The 17,115-nt window shown below is 43.4% G+C and overlaps 5 protein-coding genes across 12 annotated transcripts; 1 reads left to right on the top strand and 4 right to left on the bottom strand.

Moving 5' to 3' along the window:
* Positions 1–89: 89 nt before the first annotated feature.
* On the top strand, positions 90–2,243 carry CG18131 (uncharacterized protein). 6 transcript variants are annotated; one of them, NM_164421.3, is made up of 4 exons: positions 90–289; positions 496–584; positions 653–1,023; positions 1,277–2,243. In NM_164421.3, the coding sequence occupies exons 2-4, from the start codon at positions 506–508 to the stop codon at positions 2,030–2,032; spliced, it is 1,206 nt and encodes a 401-aa protein (NP_722708.2). In that variant the 5' UTR covers positions 90–289; positions 496–505; the 3' UTR covers positions 2,033–2,243. The 6 variants fall into 6 exon arrangements, with proteins under 6 accessions (NP_722708.2, NP_722709.2, NP_722711.1 ...); NM_164422.3 differs by having other exon boundaries at positions 653–1,140; NM_164424.2 differs by having other exon boundaries at positions 260–289; positions 499–584.
* CG31661 (uncharacterized protein) lies at positions 2,115–3,455 on the bottom strand. The gene has a single exon (NM_164420.2). The coding sequence runs from the start codon at positions 3,442–3,444 to the stop codon at positions 2,263–2,265; it is 1,182 nt and encodes a 393-aa protein (NP_722707.1). The 5' UTR covers positions 3,445–3,455; the 3' UTR covers positions 2,115–2,262.
* A 171-nt stretch (positions 3,456–3,626) lies between these two features.
* Positions 3,627–5,238, bottom strand: CG31926 (uncharacterized protein). 2 transcript variants are annotated; one of them, NM_001272941.1, is made up of 1 exon: positions 3,627–5,238. In NM_001272941.1, the coding sequence occupies exon 1, from the start codon at positions 4,949–4,951 to the stop codon at positions 3,719–3,721; it is 1,233 nt and encodes a 410-aa protein (NP_001259870.1). In that variant the 5' UTR covers positions 4,952–5,238; the 3' UTR covers positions 3,627–3,718. The 2 variants fall into 2 exon arrangements, with proteins under 2 accessions (NP_001259870.1, NP_722706.1); NM_164419.2 differs by having other exon boundaries at positions 3,627–4,969.
* A 3-nt stretch (positions 5,239–5,241) lies between these two features.
* CG33128 (uncharacterized protein) lies at positions 5,242–6,628 on the bottom strand. Its single transcript, NM_175947.3, has one exon. It carries the CDS (start codon positions 6,550–6,552, stop codon positions 5,335–5,337), a length of 1,218 nt encoding a protein of 405 aa, NP_787961.1. The 5' UTR covers positions 6,553–6,628; the 3' UTR covers positions 5,242–5,334.
* A 210-nt stretch (positions 6,629–6,838) lies between these two features.
* On the bottom strand, positions 6,839–8,403 carry CG31928 (uncharacterized protein). 2 transcript variants are annotated; one of them, NM_001272940.1, is made up of 1 exon: positions 6,839–8,403. In NM_001272940.1, the coding sequence occupies exon 1, from the start codon at positions 8,382–8,384 to the stop codon at positions 7,128–7,130; it is 1,257 nt and encodes a 418-aa protein (NP_001259869.1). In that variant the 5' UTR covers positions 8,385–8,403; the 3' UTR covers positions 6,839–7,127. The 2 variants fall into 2 exon arrangements, with proteins under 2 accessions (NP_001259869.1, NP_722705.1); NM_164418.2 differs by having other exon boundaries at positions 7,053–8,403.
* Between the last annotated feature and the right edge of the window lie 8,712 nt (positions 8,404–17,115).

Raw genomic sequence — 17,115 nt, 5'->3', positions numbered from 1 at the left:
ATGAACGGTCACATTGCGGTCACACGTATGAACATGATTTGATATTTACATAGTTTCCTAAATATTCCGATTATGAGTTAGATATTTAAATGAACTCTCTTATTATGGTCATATCATATTTAACTGCCATATCTGAAGGCTTTTCTTTAATAACATTAAGACCAACCAATCAGTGTTGCAAAATAGTCCAGTGCTGCCCATCATCCTTATGCCAGAATCTTTTTTACCGGTCACATTTCTTTTCTTCTTGCTTCACTTCGCCAGTAGGTGACGTTCGTTGTGGTGCGGGGTAAGTTAATTAATTGTTTACTGCGTAATCCAAGCCAGTCTTCATAAACAAACTGGGTGCATATTGACTGGGCTTTTGCTCGATTACCAAGGCTTTTCTATTGTTTTTATTCAGTGAGCTGCGGTACACAGCAGGCGACGGTTGATCAACTTTATTGAAGTCAGGCATATTGTTCGTTCCTCCAAATTTATAGTTTATGTTTTTAGAAGCCGCACGATGTCCGAGAATGCCAGCAACAAGAGCCAGCTTATATCTAATGACCTAGACGAAGATGAGACTGCGGCCGCCACTCAAGGTAGAACTTTCGAGTGAACTTCAGGGTCTCATTGATGCTTATAATGCTACCAATTTACCCCTCCTCAGTCAACATATCCAGTCAGCTGGCCAAGAAAATATGGGGCGTAACATCCAACGACATTTCCCTGGGTCTCGTGGAGGCGTCTGAGGAAGCTGTGCCCAATTTTCCAAGTGGATGCGAATCAGGAACGGGGTGTGAAATGGGATCTGCCAGCAAGCCAGCGGCCAGCGAAAGTGTCAGCAAGCCAGCGGCCGTCGACAGTGCCAGCATTTACGTAACCGAGGTGGAGCGCGTTCTCTACGGAGATACCATCGGTTACCCGGAGAACGGCACTCATAACTACTTCAAGGCCGCCGAAAACTACTCCCTGTTCGGGGAGAGCTTCCTTGACTTTCCCAAGGACATGGCCAGCTGCCTTGCGGGCCTGAAACCGATGGTGAGTCAAGCTTGGAGTTCCCACCCGGGATACGAACGATCCGTCAAGTCGGTGCCTCTATATGAAAGAAGACAAGCTACTCCGGAACATGAAGGCGCTGCCTCCAACTTGCCGGGGGTAAGCTATGAGCAACCAGGCGCGAATCTATTAAACGGTTATCGGGTTTTTTTTGAAAATAGTTTAGAATTGCGTATCTATCTCACATACTATAAATATCCTATGCTAACTGCCATACATTTATTTTGTGTTTCAGAGCGGCTTTCAGCAACAACAAAGACAGATCCCTCAGCATCAGCAGCAACATCAGCAGCAGCAACATCATCAGCAGCAACATCATCAGCAGCAACATCATCAGCATCAACAGCAGAAACATCAACAGCAACAGCAGCAACATCAACAGCAGCAGCCACATCGTCAACTTGGCACCGAAAGCCACAATCGCAACTCGGTTAAAAATTTCAATGAGATACCATTTCCCCAGTTTTACCATCAGATGCGACACCAAGCGCCGCCACAGCCGCAGTTGAATGCGCCACGCAGCCACCATCATATCCACATGCCACAAAAGCAGCAGCAGGTGGCACCACAGCCACCACCGCAACAGCAGCAGCAGCAGCAGCAGCAACAGCAGTATCAGCAGCAGCTTCACCGTCCAAGTGTCGGGGATCTAGCTGCATTGTCCAACGCCAATCCCAAGGACTTTGCTCTGCTGTATCAGCAATTGATCGCTCGAAATCTGCGTCAAGCTTCGCAGCACAACCAGCAACACTCGCAACAGGCTGCCCCGCAACAACCTCAGGCTCCTAACAATGCTGCTGCTGCTGCAGCCATGATCTACAAGAATCTGGAGTTTCAGCAACAAGTGCAGCTGCGACAATTGCAACAGCTGCATCAGCAGCAGCAGCAGCAGCAGCAACAGCCTCGCATGCCACGTGGCATTTATGGGGGCAACGGTGGTCAGCAAACCGCACAAAATGGAAAGGAACATCAAGTTGGAACCCACAAGTAACACCAAATAGCTAAGAGGTCAGATTTCCTAATGTCCAATCGATCGGAATTAACGCCCATTAACAATTCACATTTATTTGTCCAACTTTTACAATGTAATTGAATTTTTTTCTGTCATTGCCATTTATACAATTGGTAATATTTGTTTACCAAATTATAGTCCGAATATTTTTTTAAATAAATTCACTTATCACGCAAGGTGTGATAGTCATAATAAAATGAATAATCCCCTCATACAGCCGGTGCTATGCCCATTCTTCTCCTAGCCCAATCGAACTCCACATAGTTCTCCCGCATGAAGGCATCACCGAGTATCCAGTACTGCAGGCCTAGCATGTCCATAAAGGCGGAGAAGCAAAAATTATCGTACCTGATGACGTAGGTATGTGGCTTCACGAAGAACTCCTTGCCAGCAATGCCAAAGACGATGATCGGAAGTTGGGGAATCGATTCACAGGCGACGGTGTACAGGTTATAGGTTTTATTGTGCTCGGCTCCGATGTCCTTGTTGATGTAGAGGACTTCCAGGACAGGACCAACGATCAGGGAGGTTCCCGTGTCCATGATGGCCTTGTTCCCCGTGCGGGAGCTCCTGGAACCCTTGCCATGGACCGCTATGAAGTCCAGCTTGAAGCTCCAGTACTTGGCCTCGGTCACATTTGTATAGGTCAACGGACCGTAGTACAGACTCGAGTTCGATCCACCGAGTATCATGGAGCCCCCATCACTGGACCCACTTTTCAGATGAAACGAGAAAATTGGCTGCTCCACCAACTGTTGGTCAATCATTTGCTGGAAAGAAGGGACCGATTTGGTCATAGAGAGTTGCTGAAAGGCGAAGCCAGCGATTCCATCGAAAACGGAGCAGGAGTCCGATATGTTGACCAATCCAATGCCTTGGTTCTGGATCTTTAGATCGCCGAAGCCAACATTATCCGAGGCCACGATTCCCTTCACGGAGCCCGATCCGTAGGTGATGCTAAATGGAGTTCCACTTGACCGAAAGGATTTGGAATTGGACTTCCGGAAAAACTTGTTCCCGCACGTTTTGATGCAGAATCTGCAATGGGAACTGGGCACCCAAAAGTCCGAGGAACCCGTGTCGAATTGCATGGTGAATGATTGATCTCCGACCGACACAACCCCGAAAAAGTTGGTATCGTAGGAATTTATCAGGGGCTCGGTTATCACGACTCCCTTACCGGACTCGCTGGTCACATTCACAGCATTCACCGTACGGAGTGGAGTAAATCCGTACTTCCTTCGCAGCGCATTCCGAAACTGCAGGTGCAGATGGGCGTGAGGAATCTTGTGGTGACGGTGGGATCGTCTCTCCAGTCGAAATCTGTGTACTTTCTTACCGCCTACAAACACAATCAGACAGAAAAGTAGGATAATCACACGTATATTCATGGTGCCTCACTGGTTGGGTTCCTGGTCACTTCGCCCGATTTATAGTTTTTCCATGTGGGATTTATCTGGTTCATGTTTATTTCGATTCACACGTATTGTGGGTTAAAGCTCGAGACTGGCACTCGAATATGTGATTTATAGGGAAAGCTCAATGATACGCAAATTCAATGGGTGTAGCTTTAGTATTTCCAAGGGGGGTTATTTATTAAAGTGGGTAAATAATGCAAAGAATACAATTGTTAAAGAACTTGTTTGAGTATATAGTTTGAACGACCTAATGAATTGCTGGTGCCAGTCCAATGAGTTTGTAGACAATATCGTAGGTCGTATAGTAGGCGCCCAGGAAGATCTCGCCCAGAATCAACAAGGAGTTGCCGTTCATGCTGGTGAATCCCGAGACACAAGTGTTTCCATATCGGAGCACGTAGTCGCTAGACTTCAAGGGGAACTTCCGGCGCGCAACGGTGAAGACAATGTCCGGAAGATCGCCGATCGAGGAGCAATCCACTAAAAAGACTCCATTCGAAGCCGTCGGGTTGAGAACTCCCAATATTTGGTTGATGGTATCTAGGACTTGCTCAGGCACAACAATTAGGGAAGTGCCTACATCGAGTATGGCCTCGCAGTTCTCACAAAACTGAAATCCATTCAGATTGGCACTAGTCATTGTAAACTGCCAGTATCCTGCGCTGGAAACTGGCACATAGGTCAAACACCCGCTGTACAGACCCGAATCCGATCCTCCCAGGATCAGCTCCCCACCGTTAATGGCATTGGTGCCATTTCTATTCAAGTAGATCGAAAACACAGATCGGTTTACTAGACCTTGGGCCATTAAGTTGTAGAAGGGTGGGGTAATACTATTAATGGCTATGCTGGCGAACCCCAATCCCAAAATTCCATCGAGCTGGGACTTCAGAAATGCGGTCTCTGGTGCATTGGTGATTTCGGCGAAGATCTGATTTTTAATGGAGTATCCGGCGAAGTTTACTGTGTCCTGGGACTGAAAGCCGGAGAGTGCAATAGGTCCTTCCTCTGAATTGGAACCGTATGCAATATTGAATGCGGTATTGATAGCCCTGTAGGTTGTGGAAGCACTTGAGTTGTACTTTATGCGATTGGCACAGGGTGCAACCGAGTCTGGACACTTGGATGACAGCACCCAGAGATTCGCCGAACCAGTGTCGATCAGCACTTTCAAATCCTGCGGCGGATTTCCGAATCCTAATGTGGTGTAGTACTCCGTGTTGTATAGATTTTCTAGCGTTGCGACTTTTGATCCTGGGACCTTGGTATCTGTTTTCGTTTTAGCTTTTGTATCATCAACATTTAAATTGTGTTTAATGGAAAGGGTCTTCAATTCGTTCTTTATGTTCTCCTCAATTGGTTCAGGATTCTTGTGCAATCCAATCCTAACACGCTTCCTGGCCTCGGCTTCAAAGGCCAAGACAGCTAAAACCGTTAGCCAAAACAGCAATAACTTGAAATGGTTCCACCTGACTCTCATGGTCTGCGATTTTGATTTGCCAATTGAGGCCTATTCGGTCACGTATTTATAGCCCAGCAACTTGACCTGGCTTCGTTGTCTGATATGGCCACCAATTGTGCAGCTGAGCTTCATTTTCACACTATTTCGCCAAGAATTTCACACGCGATAACGCAGAGCATGCTTCCATTCGAACATATTTTGGTGTGTTGACAATCATGTATCATGCGTAGAATTAATATACACAGTGGGTCCAAACGCTTTTCGAGCAGGAGAAATAGTTAGCTTGGGTCAATTTCTATCCGCTCATTAGTTATTCAATTGTATATCATTTATTTTTTTTTTTGTATTTTTATAAGCAGAGTTAACCTAGAAAGCATGTCGTTTGTTCGTTCGTTAAAGCTCTAAGCCAGAGTGGCGAAACCCACACGGTTCTGACCAAAATCGAATTCGGAGTAGTATTGACCCAGGAAAACGTCGCCCAGGATCCAGAAGCCCGTTCCGATATCGGTGAAGGTGGACATGCAGGTGGTGTAGTTGCCCTCGGTGTAGGTTTGGATGTAAACCGAGGGGGGCAGGTAGAAGTTGGTGCCACCGATGTTGATGGTCAGAACGGGCAGGGAGGAAACAGTGGAGCAGGGCACGTAGTAATCACCCTGGATGGGAACGCCTCCAATCAGGTTGTTCAGCTGAATGTAGGCTGCCGAAGGAGCGGCGATCAGGGAGGTTCCAGTATCGGCGATTGCCTGGCATCCGCTGGAGATCACGGTTCCATTCCAGGTGATGTTGTTCACAGCGAACTGCCAGTAGCCCTGCTGAGTGACGGGTGTGTAGGTCATTTCACCGGCGATGAGGTTCTGGTCGGTTCCACCCAGGGTCAGTTGGCCACCATCCACGGCAGAGCCATTCCGAGCCAGGTAGAAACCAAAGACTGGCTCGTCGATAAGACCTTCCTCGTAGAGATTGTAGAACGGCGGCACTACGTTGTCCTCGGCAATTTGCTGGTAACCCATGCCCAGGATGCCATCGAACGCCACGTCGGTGAAGCTGGCTCCCGGCTGGGAAACCGCCTCTCCGAAGGTCTGGTTCGCGATGGCCAGGCCGTTGATGGTCACCGTATCTATGGCCAGATAGCCGGAGACACTGCCGGTTCCGTACTGGATGGAGAAGTTTTGGCCGCTGGACACGAAGGTGGAGGAAGCACTGGAGTTATACTGGTTGTGCTGCTGGCAGGCCACATCCGTGGCCAGGCACTGGGCAGATGGCACCCACAGGTTGGCCGAACCCGTGTCAAAGACCACCTTGAAGTACTGCTCCGGGGTGCCAATGCCAATCAGGCCGTAGTAGTACATGTTCATCGAGTTGCCCAGCTCCTCGGATGTGTAGTCAACCGAGGTCTGGCTGGGATAATCGTATCCGTAGTCGGGCTGCATGTAAATCGGTACTCCATCGTCGTAAATGATGACTACGTCCTGTTGGTGGTACTTCAGCTTCAGAGCCTGGATAGCCTGCTTGCGATGCTGCCGGGTGTTCTTGTGATCCTGGTTCTTGTGGATCTTGATGCGGTGGATCTCAGCACTGACCAACGCCAAGATGGTCAACAGGACCAGCCACTTCAGCATTATGATTTAATGAGTACTCTGAGCTTTTCTAACGAAAGATATTCTGCTGCCCTCTTTATCGTCTGGGGCTAGACTGAAGAAAATAAACATCAGACACCGCCTTATATATGGTCGGTGATAAGTCCAAAACTGTCCAAAAGAAAGATATCAAACATGATCGATGGTCCTTATCCATTTCGGCCTTTGTTTACACGGCTTGGTGTCGTGCAGAACATAGAGAAACAAAAAGCAATCAAATTCAGCATTTGGGATTTCTGATAAATTTCGCTATAAATCGTTTAATTTTCTAAGAAAATGTCTGGAAAGTAATTGCATATTTTGCACAAAATTGAAAATAAACTTAGGTTCGTTGTAATCAAATATAGTGCGCGCATATCTTGTTAACACAATTTACAGACAAGCTACGCTTTCCGTTTCCCATCACCATTATATGTATTTATTTTGACAATAGATATAAATGCCTAACCCCAGGTATCAAAAATCACCGAATGTTATCTACTAGAAGGGAAGAACAAAATCTTAATGATATAATTACAAAAAATTGGTCGAATTATACATTGCGGATTCATATTTGCTTAAACTTTGGGGGCCATGCCAACTAATTTGAGACCAAAATCGAACAATGTGAAGATTGCTCCGAAAAACACATCGCCGAACACCCAGATGTTGTTCAAGTCTTCACTATCATCATTGGTTTGCGTTCCATTGCAGTCGGAGAGACTAGAAAACCCTGATACGCAGGTTCCACTGTAGTTGAGAATATAGTCGGACGGGTTGAGGGTGAAGTCCTTCCATCCAATATTAAAGACGATCTTGGGCAAATGAGACACCTTCTTGCAGTCAATGATATAGACACCGTCCTTTCTATCGGTTTCCTTAATGCCCAGTTTCTTGTTTATGATTTTCAGAGCAGGGCACGGCACAATTATCAAGGAGGTTCCCATATCGAAGATGGCCTGGCAGTTGGAGCACAGCTTCTTGGACCCAATCTCAACTTGGCCCACGGTGATCTGCCAAAAACCCACTTTGGAAACTGGCACGTATGTCAGGCATCCGCTGTAAAGAGTGGGATCTGATCCTCCGAGCAGCAATACGCCACCATTACTGGCATCCGAGGCGTTCCGGTTGACGTACAGGGAGAAGATGGGTTCGTCGATGAGTCCCTGTTCCAAAATATTGTCCAGAGGGGTCTCCACTCCATTCAGGGCGATTTCGGAGAATCCCAGACCAATGATGCCATCGAAATTCGATCGTTTACACATATCCGTAGGCGCCGAGTTTATTTCGGCAAAGGTCTGATTCTTAATGACCAGATCTCCTAAGGTGAAAGTGTCCGTGGAGAGGATTCCTGTCAGAATTTCCTGCGATGCGAACTGTATCTGAAAGGGCGATCCATTGGCCTGATACGTTTGCGACTCACTGGAATTGTAGCCATCGTGGTGCAAACAGGACTGTTTCACAAACTCCGAGGAGTAGACCAGCAGATTCGCCGAGGCGGTGTCCACCAGAAGAGTGACTGGCTGCGACTTGGGCGTCCCGAAACCGGCCGTAACATAGTACTCGGTGTTGTGGGAATTGATCAGGTTCTCTTTTGACACGGTTGTTTGATATACAGATACCGAGGATATCGCCAAATCGCTGGTCGGGCTCAGTTTTTCCTTGAGTCTAAGCTTCTGGTTGTGGAAACTGCTCAGTATTTTGGTGTGGTTCGTTTCCCTGTGCAGTTTCAGTTGCACGGACTTTCGCCATCTTCTGGATTCCACATGACTTTGGGCCAGGCACCAAATCAGCACTAAGGTCAGTGCCAGTGCGAGTTTCGGCGAAGACTGCATCGTTCGTGGGCCTCACTTTGGCCCTAAATCGAAAAGAGGTCACGTATATATAGAAAACTTCGGTCAAATTCCATTTTAATCAGGTTAGCTTTAGGTATTTTCGTTTTGTTGCTTGAGGCTCAAGTCAGTCCAATAAAATTGACTTGCCACGTGGCCGGATGTTGGCTATTTTTACGTGATTTAATATTATTATTGTTTTATAATAATTGTTGAGTAAATGCTTCAAATTAGTTTATTTAATATTTTTCATCCGGTTGAAAGCTGATAGAAGCGCCACCTAGGCGGAAGACAACCCAAGCTGTTGGTGTAGACGTCGACGTAGAAAGTCAACGTAAAATATAATTCTACATGACAGTGTATTAGTTCCGAAACTTACCGATGCTTGGCGCTTTAAAATTCGTATAAAGATTTCGCGCTCACCATTCGAATTTCAAAATCAAAATTAATTAAAAGTTGTTAATTAATTCAAAGGTAATAATAATTTTTATACTTTAATTTCTGAAATATTAAATTACTATAAATTACAACAATAAATTAACTTTGCTAATACATTTGTATTAACTTTAAAGTGTATCTTTCGTCTTTCCGCCATTTAATAACATTAATTAAATCACTCTTAAAAATTCCACCGACAAAGTCATTGGTTAAAACAAAAAGTTTTCAACTGAATGGGCAAGGAATTGCCACATCCTTTCGCTGACTTTCGAGTTGACCCAAGCCAATAGAAAACTGGCAGTCAAATCCTTTTCCCTTCACCAATAATGAATGCAAACGAAAGTGATTGCAAAACTTTCTCGAGACGCCCGACCGCCCAACCACGCCTCATTTACCCACCGAAATAAGCCAAGTTTTATTTGCTAATTGCAGGCAAAGTGTAGCCAAAGCAGGCTTTTTGCCCACAGCCCGCAACTCGGAAAAACTTCGATTCCAATTGAGTTCTTCCTTCGACTATTTCTATCACCACTCATTGTAAAAACAGCCTTTGGCGGCTACAAAGATTTCAAAATATTTTAAAAACAAAAAGAGTGGGCTATACCTTTAAATGTTCATACATACAGGACAGTTTGTTAAAAAATAAAATAATTAATAAAATAAATGATAAGCCGAATTATGTATCATCTTTCGTTTCCTTCGCATTTAATTTTAAAATCTTGCAGCTAAAGTAATTTCCAGAAATGTTGAAAAAAAAACCTTTCGTGCGGGGTTTTGGGGGTGAAAGTTGACTGCCAACGTTTTTCTGCAAATTTCTTTGCAAGTTTTTCCGCCGTCCTAACATGAGTAAGTTTCCGGGTGTGAGGAGCCATGTTGTAATTGAATTTGCGTCAAGTTCCATTAAGTGGCGTAAACTTTTGGCCTCTGGAATTGAACTTGGCTCACCGCATGTGCATTTTTCATATGTTTATCGCACAGTTGCGATATATTTTTTGTTTTCCCTCTGTTCGATTCCGTTCGATTCCGTTTGACGACAAGTTTCGGATGGGGAAGGCCAAAAAGTGAAAAGCAGGAAAATAAAGAAAAGAAAAGAACAGAAAAGCCAAGATAAGTCTGGGCTGTCAGTCACAGGGTCGCATATGTGCGGTTATCAATGAAGCATTAAATTGTTTCTGGCATTTTACAATGGCATCTCATCTGCCGAAAAACCCCTACTTTTCATTTAGGACCCTTGTAAATCACATGAAAATCAAGCCCAGTCCTCGCCATCACTACTATAATCAACTATACGCAACTGATTTCGTATGCAGGACCACAAAGTCCACTCTAAGTGGAATCCATTTTGCAGGTTTAATTTAGCATGTCGAATTTATGCATTTTATTTCGCAAAATGCATTAAATTGTTAATGTCTGCCGTTTTGTTAGGATCGAGGGTATTTTGGGGTCACAGCTGCCGCCTCGCTGCGTGATTCGACATCAAATATTAAGAATGTCAGCGTCAGCTGGTGACATCTTTTCTTTCGCCACACTTGCCACTCGTTTTTTTTTTATATTTTATCACTTTGCACCCTCTTGCCGCAAAATCAGATGTGTGCCACAACAACTTTCGAAGTAACATCAAGTAAGAATCGAACAAGTGTTTGCTAGATCCCAGGCATCCATGAAATGCAGTTGTCAATTCAAATATTATATTTTTTATAGTCATAAATCATTCTGAATGGTTTATTTTAAAGCATGGGAAACATGTTTTCGCTTTCAATAGTTACATGTATGTGTAAATCCCCTAAAAATATCTGATTGTTATCTGGTAATCGTTATAATCTCCCAAGCTCACTCCATATCAAAATATATCAAAAAGCCAATTGTCAGCTCGGATTCCATGCCATTTCATTCAATTCTCAGTCCAATTAAGCGATTCACCCAAAGGCGGAATATGTTCATGCAAAACAATTTATTAACTTGTCAACATATTAAATGAAGCTGGGTTAAAGACTTGGCTGGTGATTTGCTCACCGCCAAAGCCCCACCTCCGAAATCCCCCTCAACCCCATGGATCCATCCCATCCATCCCCTTCAATCCGTCAGTTCAATGACGAAACTCCAATAATATGCCAACTGCCAATATTGCGTATACGTAGCGTTGTGCGTCCATTGTTCCCGAACCGAAATGTTTTGCTAGCTGGGATTTGTTTAGCAGTAAGCGGAAATAGTTGTAGGCCAATACGATGCGGGGATGGGGTATGGTCTATGGATTTTGGGGGGCATGTTGTATATGTTGTTGAAGTTTATATGCAGGATAAACTGTTCAGCCAACTGACGTACACAGCATGTCCAGATTTCAGCAGACAGGAAGGGGCGAAGGGCCCAGTCTGCCATAAAAGCAAATAACTGTCGTGTGTGTGCAGTTGGGTGTGTGTTTTAGTTAACTGAACTATGTAGTTGCTGTTGTGTCTGTGCCTCGACACACGCAGTACAGCAGCCAGCATATATAGACATCCATATATATCTGCTAATATGTTTGTCCATCAATTGTCCTGTCCAAACTGCTCCCGAACTGAACTCAAAGCGAGTGCAAACATGCTGGAATCCAAATCCTTGCCTGCTCTGCGGTCGGGGTCAAGTCAACATTTCCGTTCCGAGTCAGTTAATAAATATTTTTATGCCACGTCAACGAGCAGAGTAAATACGGCGTAAAAAAGACGTCGTCACAATTTATATGTATATGTATGTATATATATTCAAAACTATCTTTGTTCGAGCTGAGCAGCTGTTGCATTTCTCCCAAGTTGTTTGAGGTCTTTTCCCAATGTGTTTATTTACTTGTTTGTGGCCTAGACGAGGGCCACGTCTTTAGAGCCAAGTTATATGTGCTGTTTTCATTATTGGAGGCCTATGCAATGGCCAATGTTGTGGATAAACAAGGCCACCACTGAATGGAAATTTCAATTAATTGGACGCCGCTTTGAATGCGAGATCTAGGTTTGGACAAAGGAAACGGGCTCTGCTATTCGATTCAAAATGTCACCTGACTGCCACAAGAACTTAAAAAGTATTCGTTATTTAAGACCAATTTTCTTAAGGACTTTGCCGCTCTCAACTATTTAGGTCAATTTAACGTCTGACGGAAAAAGTTTTTAAATTGGTTACATTTGCAGGGCCCATAACACAAAACACGCCCTCACAATAAACTGGGGAGCCTCAGTCTAACCAGCCGAATCGGAAACTCTCTGGAGTGAAATAACTCAGGCCACGATGACCCCCAACTTCTGGGTTATCCCCAAAATGGAAATGCCACCGGAAAATCTCTGAACACATGTTTGGCTAAGGTGGGAGTGCCACGCCTCCGTACAAGGATTTTCCGAGGCTAAAAGTGGGAGGGAGTCGTCTATTAAGGTTTGACATTAGCATGAAAAACGCATTTTTCTTCTAGCGCAAACAATGAAGAAAAGTCCGGGATGGAAAATGGGAGGGAAAAAGGAAAATGCTTTAAATAACTTTTCGGCAAAGTTGCCATTGCCATTCTTATAAAGGTGACAAAGGCATTTCGATTTTCAGACTTCGATATCGTTACGCCTCTGATTGAATCAAATTGTTAGAATTTATTCCTTGCCCCACCGCTCAATAAAGTTTATTGTGTTTCTCTTTTGGCATATTTATGCAATTGAATTGTTTACATTGAAATAACGATTCCGAAGGGTTCAAAAGTTTGGGAGTTCTTGCATGTGCTATTGGCAGCTTAAAAGCTTTTTCAGGCCATCAATTTTGCAGAGTTTGCTGACATCCAAAAGTCAGGCGACATTGATGAATTCGAGTTCAATGGAGGCGATATTTTGGTTGGCAAATTGTGACATATAAGAGTAAAAATACTTAAGGTTAAAGATAAAGAATATGTGCCGTGCAATATCTTGTATTAAAAAAGCAGCTAAATAAATGGATTCCCCTTGTCAATTCCCAAATATTAATTTTTAATTTTTCCCTGGATTAAAGGAACGCGTCTGCCGCCCTCTGATAAGCGACAATCAAAGCTTAACCCACAGACTTGGCCAAACTCATGCGAAATCCTTATCAAATCCCAGCCAAGAACAAAGGCCACAGTGATGCAAAAAGTTTGTCTCGTCTCGGCCTGATAGAAACTTTTAGCCAGCAACTCGCTTTTGGCCCATTGACAAAAGTTGACATATGCAAAAATAGGGAAACGAGAGCCAAAATATATATATAGAAATTATCAGCACATCTATCTCAGGGGAGGAAGACTGGGAAGTGGCAAAATGAAGCTGGAATGAAAAGTTTTGATTTATTTTTAAGCGCAAACTTTTGCCTGTCACAAAGATTTTGACAAGGGTGTGTGCCACGGAGACTCTCGAAAGAAACTGACTGAAATCGATGCAGAAAATGCTAAATCAAATCGCAAAAACGGACGAGACTCCTAGGACTTTTCCCAGGAGAAACAATGATCCAAACGAAGCCAATTGGAGAGGGAGTGACAGGGTGACTTTCCCGTCCAACTTTTACTTTTCCTTCTGCCCAGATTAAACCAGCTTAAGGCCTATTAACGACCTCAAGTGACAAAGTCGGCTTCTGTTTTTAATTGCGGACAGCTGCAGTGTTAGTTGCAATCAAGCTGAAAATGAGCTGGGATATTCCAGGGCTTTGTCTTTAAGTCCCAGCCAAGTTAGCAGCTTAAAGGCTCGCGACTTCAAAGATTGTTGCTTAAACATTTTTTACGGCGAATTTAATAGGTTATTCATTTCTTTCTTACCAGACTGCTAACTAAAATAAAGTCTTCATATATTTAAACTTCAATCTTTGGCTGCAGCCTTTCTATTTTAAGCCAACAACTTTACCTTTTTCTCGCCCTGCCATTTTGACAGGCAAATTTAAGCGCAATTTAATTTGCCATTTGTTAATGACAAAGCTGGCTAAAAACCAACAAAAACGGCAGTCAGTGCTGGGGTAAAAAGGGAAAAGTCCAAACTAAAAACATTTCGCACACTTGCTAACTAAAAGTGATGAAAAGAGGGGAAAGTCGAGGGTGTCAGAGTGTCTGCAGTGTCACTTGAAGTGTTGCAGTCGCCGCGCTGACAACGAAAATAAAAATTTGCCATTTTTTCGCAGGAGGCCAAAAGACTCGGGGAGCCCGCAAAGACCGTCGGACAATAAACACATGTTTCAGTTTGTAAAACGCGGGGCCGTAAAGTTGGCGAGATCCTCCCAGAATCTTCGCCCTTCTCGCCGAGTTACCTTCAGCAAAAGATACATTTGCAAGACCATCTTTCAGATACCCTTACCATAAGTAGAGGTACTAGATGGATATCTTATTCGAATAACCAAATCTTTGATCAGAGAATTCAATTTATTTTTTTTATTAATTAAAGTACCTTATTGACTTTGATTGATAGTTAGGAACTCCTTCTTTCAGGGTATACGACGAGAAGCGAAATTTGCGAGGGTAGCCGAAAAGTATCTTAGCAGTTCAGCTGGTTGTCTGTTTGTTATTGTTGTGTATTTTTTCTGATTGTGTGCGAGCACATGCCCTTTTTATTTTATGGTTCGAGAGTGTGTGCGAAGTTTAGCACGCATTTCCCTCGCAGATCCTTTATTTTCGCAGAGGAGATTACATTTGACAATCGGGAACATGTGGTACTCATAGGGCATTTGTGGAGAAAGATAATGGCTAGGTAAGCCGTGTGAAATTGAACTGTGTCAGTGTCACAACAGAAATCGATTTGATTTCACAATGGCGTTTTGTGGAAATGTTTTTGGGATTTAGGTGCTAAGGTGGGGATTATTGCGGAGCGCATGCAGCGATCGACCTGGCCGAACGAAGGGAAATCCACATGGCGGGTATTTTTAGTGCGCACTGTAAGTAGTTTCGTCTGCGCCTCGATGTGTCTGCATTTCGCGCAGTGTCTGTGGGCCATAAACTGCGCTGGCTAATTATGGCCACTAATGAGCTTGAAATGGCACTTACCAGAAACAGTGTGTATTTAGATATTTGAATGCGCCATAAAGGCAAAACAAACAAAGGGGGAAAAACTGTCTTACAAATACCTCTTGCCATTCCCAACATGCAATATTTATGGGCGGCAGCAAGTGTGAAAATGTAAAAGAATAATTCAAGTTAAAGTGGCCAAATCCAAAGCCCAACAATTGCCGTTCCACGAAATTAGCGGGAAGTTAATGAAGGCAGGAAGAAATTAAAGGAAGTGGGGAGAGCTGAGCGAAGTACTTATCATATATGTGTATTTTTATGTTCATCTATCAGTGTGAATTTCTTAGTTAGTGATCACTGTACCCAACGACTCAACAATACACCCAATATCATTGAGTTGTTCGCCTGCCTGCGTTCTTGGCTCCTCTGTTTTTCCTGGTTATTAAAATATAGCAAACAGGAGATCGGGTCCGAGGTCCTGCACTCTCCGAGTCCGCCCCTGTCTGCATTGTAAATTTTAATTATTTCCTACAAATGATGATTAAATTGGCCGCAGGCAACCAGCAGCCCGATATTAAATCAATAAATACAAAAATGCCGGCATGTGGGAATTCCCGCAGCCCGCCGACCCTTGATGGCTATCCTCCTCTCTTGGCCACGTTTAAATGGCAATATGTAAGGACGGCAGAGACAGTGATGACAGTTTACCGGTTTACAGTTCATTATATTGCATAAATTGACTTTATATCGTGCCGCACTAGGCACAATATTAACAAACAGCTACAGTAACAACAACGAGGACGAAAATGAAATGCCAGCAATTTACTGCCAACTGAAAATGAAATGTGCAAAAAAGGCAAACACGGGCCCAAAGCTCGAAATGGACAAAAAGTCAACAGGTAAGGCAGATTAAAAAATAACTATTGGAAAAAGACAACACTAGTAGATGCTGAGGAAGCCGTTAAAAAAATGTAAAGCATTTAATGCGGATTTGCTTACTTATGCAACTGATTGAACTGATGGCGGTTTGGCTATTGAGTAAATAATAAAATATATTAATTGGTTGGCTTGCAAAAATGCATTTAACAAAGCACTTAGAAAAAACGTATCAACTTTTTCTAGCTATAAAAAAAGAAATCACAAAGAGGTATATGAATATCCCTCTATGCATCTCCCAGTTTTCTAAGCCAATAAAAAGTAACCCCAAAAAATCTCCCACTTCGAAGTATGAACAATTGGATGTACTTAGCATAGAATAACAATTTAACAAGCATTACTCGACCAGCACGTAAATGGCTACTTGAAGGACTTTCCTTCCCCTCGCCGGTAAAATCTGAGCTGCAGTCATTGAGGCTTTTGTTCAGGTGACGAAATGCGACTGAAAACTACGTGAGTTGCCTGCCAAAAGCCACAAAATGAAGGCGAAAATCCGAGACGGAAAAGTTAAAAAAAAATCATGGGGAAAATCGGAAAACGAATACCCGAAAATCCAAAGTAACCCGGGGGTGGCACATTAAGGGAAAATCCCCAAGCGGGGATCTTGGGCCCGAAAGCCAGACAACAATGCCCAGGCTGAAGGTAAATGCAATCAATACGCGCAGACGGCACATAGCAGGTATTATGTGTTATGTATTATGTATAATGCATGATGTGCCATCCCACAGCCCAAAAAAAAACCGAGTGAGTGCCATGAAAAATCAACGCCGGGCGTAATCTATTAAATTATCCTAATTTCATCACGCACCAAATCCCTTTAGCCATGAGCCTTCGTCCTGCGTCCTTTGGCTTTTCCGCCGCGTCTGGTTCGTCTGGAAAACAATAAAAATTTGCATAATATTGGTATAATATTTTAGCATTATGTGTGCCCCACGAAAGGTGCAGAGGTGTCGAGTACTATGACAAGAATATTCCTTTTTCAGTTTTTATTTTTTTATTTTTTTTTGTGCGGGGCAACACATGTTGGCTACATTTTTTCTAGACACTTTTGGTTAAGTAACTCTGCACTAAGCGAATTTATCTTTGCCATTCCGGCGGTCTATTTTCTCGGCCCTGTTCTTTGCAGCTCGTTTGAAAAATCCACACTAATTACTTGTCTAATTACTGGGATTTTTTCCCGCCAGCCCAAGTAGATGCAATTTGTTTCGCCAAAATCTCATTTTAAAAATAGCCAAGTCAGGGAAAAAGGGCTAAAAAAAACGAAATGCTTAAATGCCAAGCTGAAATGTTAATGTTGATGAATACATGGGAAAATCCGGAATGAAAAAAGTTGAGTTAGTTTAATGAAATGTGAATGAAAAGGATGTTTTAAGTATGAACATACGTTATAAAATATTTGTTCTTATACAGTAGGAACTCTAAAGTAATTCA

The sequence above is a fragment of the Drosophila melanogaster genome, chromosome 2L (genome assembly GCF_000001215.4).
Source record: "Drosophila melanogaster chromosome 2L".
In the NCBI taxonomy this organism is placed as follows: Eukaryota; Metazoa; Arthropoda; class Insecta; order Diptera; family Drosophilidae; genus Drosophila; species Drosophila melanogaster.
This window is presented reverse-complemented; position numbering and strand designations above follow the sequence as displayed.

Bases quoted from the DNA above. Each gene is read 5' to 3' on its own strand.
- CG18131 (NM_164422.3), top strand. From the start codon at position 506: ATGTCCGAGAATGCCAGCAACAAGAGCCAGCTTATATCTAATGACCTA. The intron at 585-652 runs GTAGAACTTTCG...ACCCCTCCTCAG, and splicing joins GACTGCGGCCGCCACTCAAG to TCAACATATCCAGTCAGCTG. The intron at 1,141-1,276 runs GTAAGCTATGAG...TTTGTGTTTCAG, and splicing joins CTGCCTCCAACTTGCCGGGG to AGCGGCTTTCAGCAACAACA.
- CG31661 (NM_164420.2), bottom strand. From the start codon at position 3,444: ATGAATATACGTGTGATTATCCTACTTTTCTGTCTGATTGTGTTTGTA.
- CG31926 (NM_001272941.1), bottom strand. From the start codon at position 4,951: ATGAGAGTCAGGTGGAACCATTTCAAGTTATTGCTGTTTTGGCTAACG.
- CG33128 (NM_175947.3), bottom strand. From the start codon at position 6,552: ATGCTGAAGTGGCTGGTCCTGTTGACCATCTTGGCGTTGGTCAGTGCT.
- CG31928 (NM_001272940.1), bottom strand. From the start codon at position 8,384: ATGCAGTCTTCGCCGAAACTCGCACTGGCACTGACCTTAGTGCTGATT.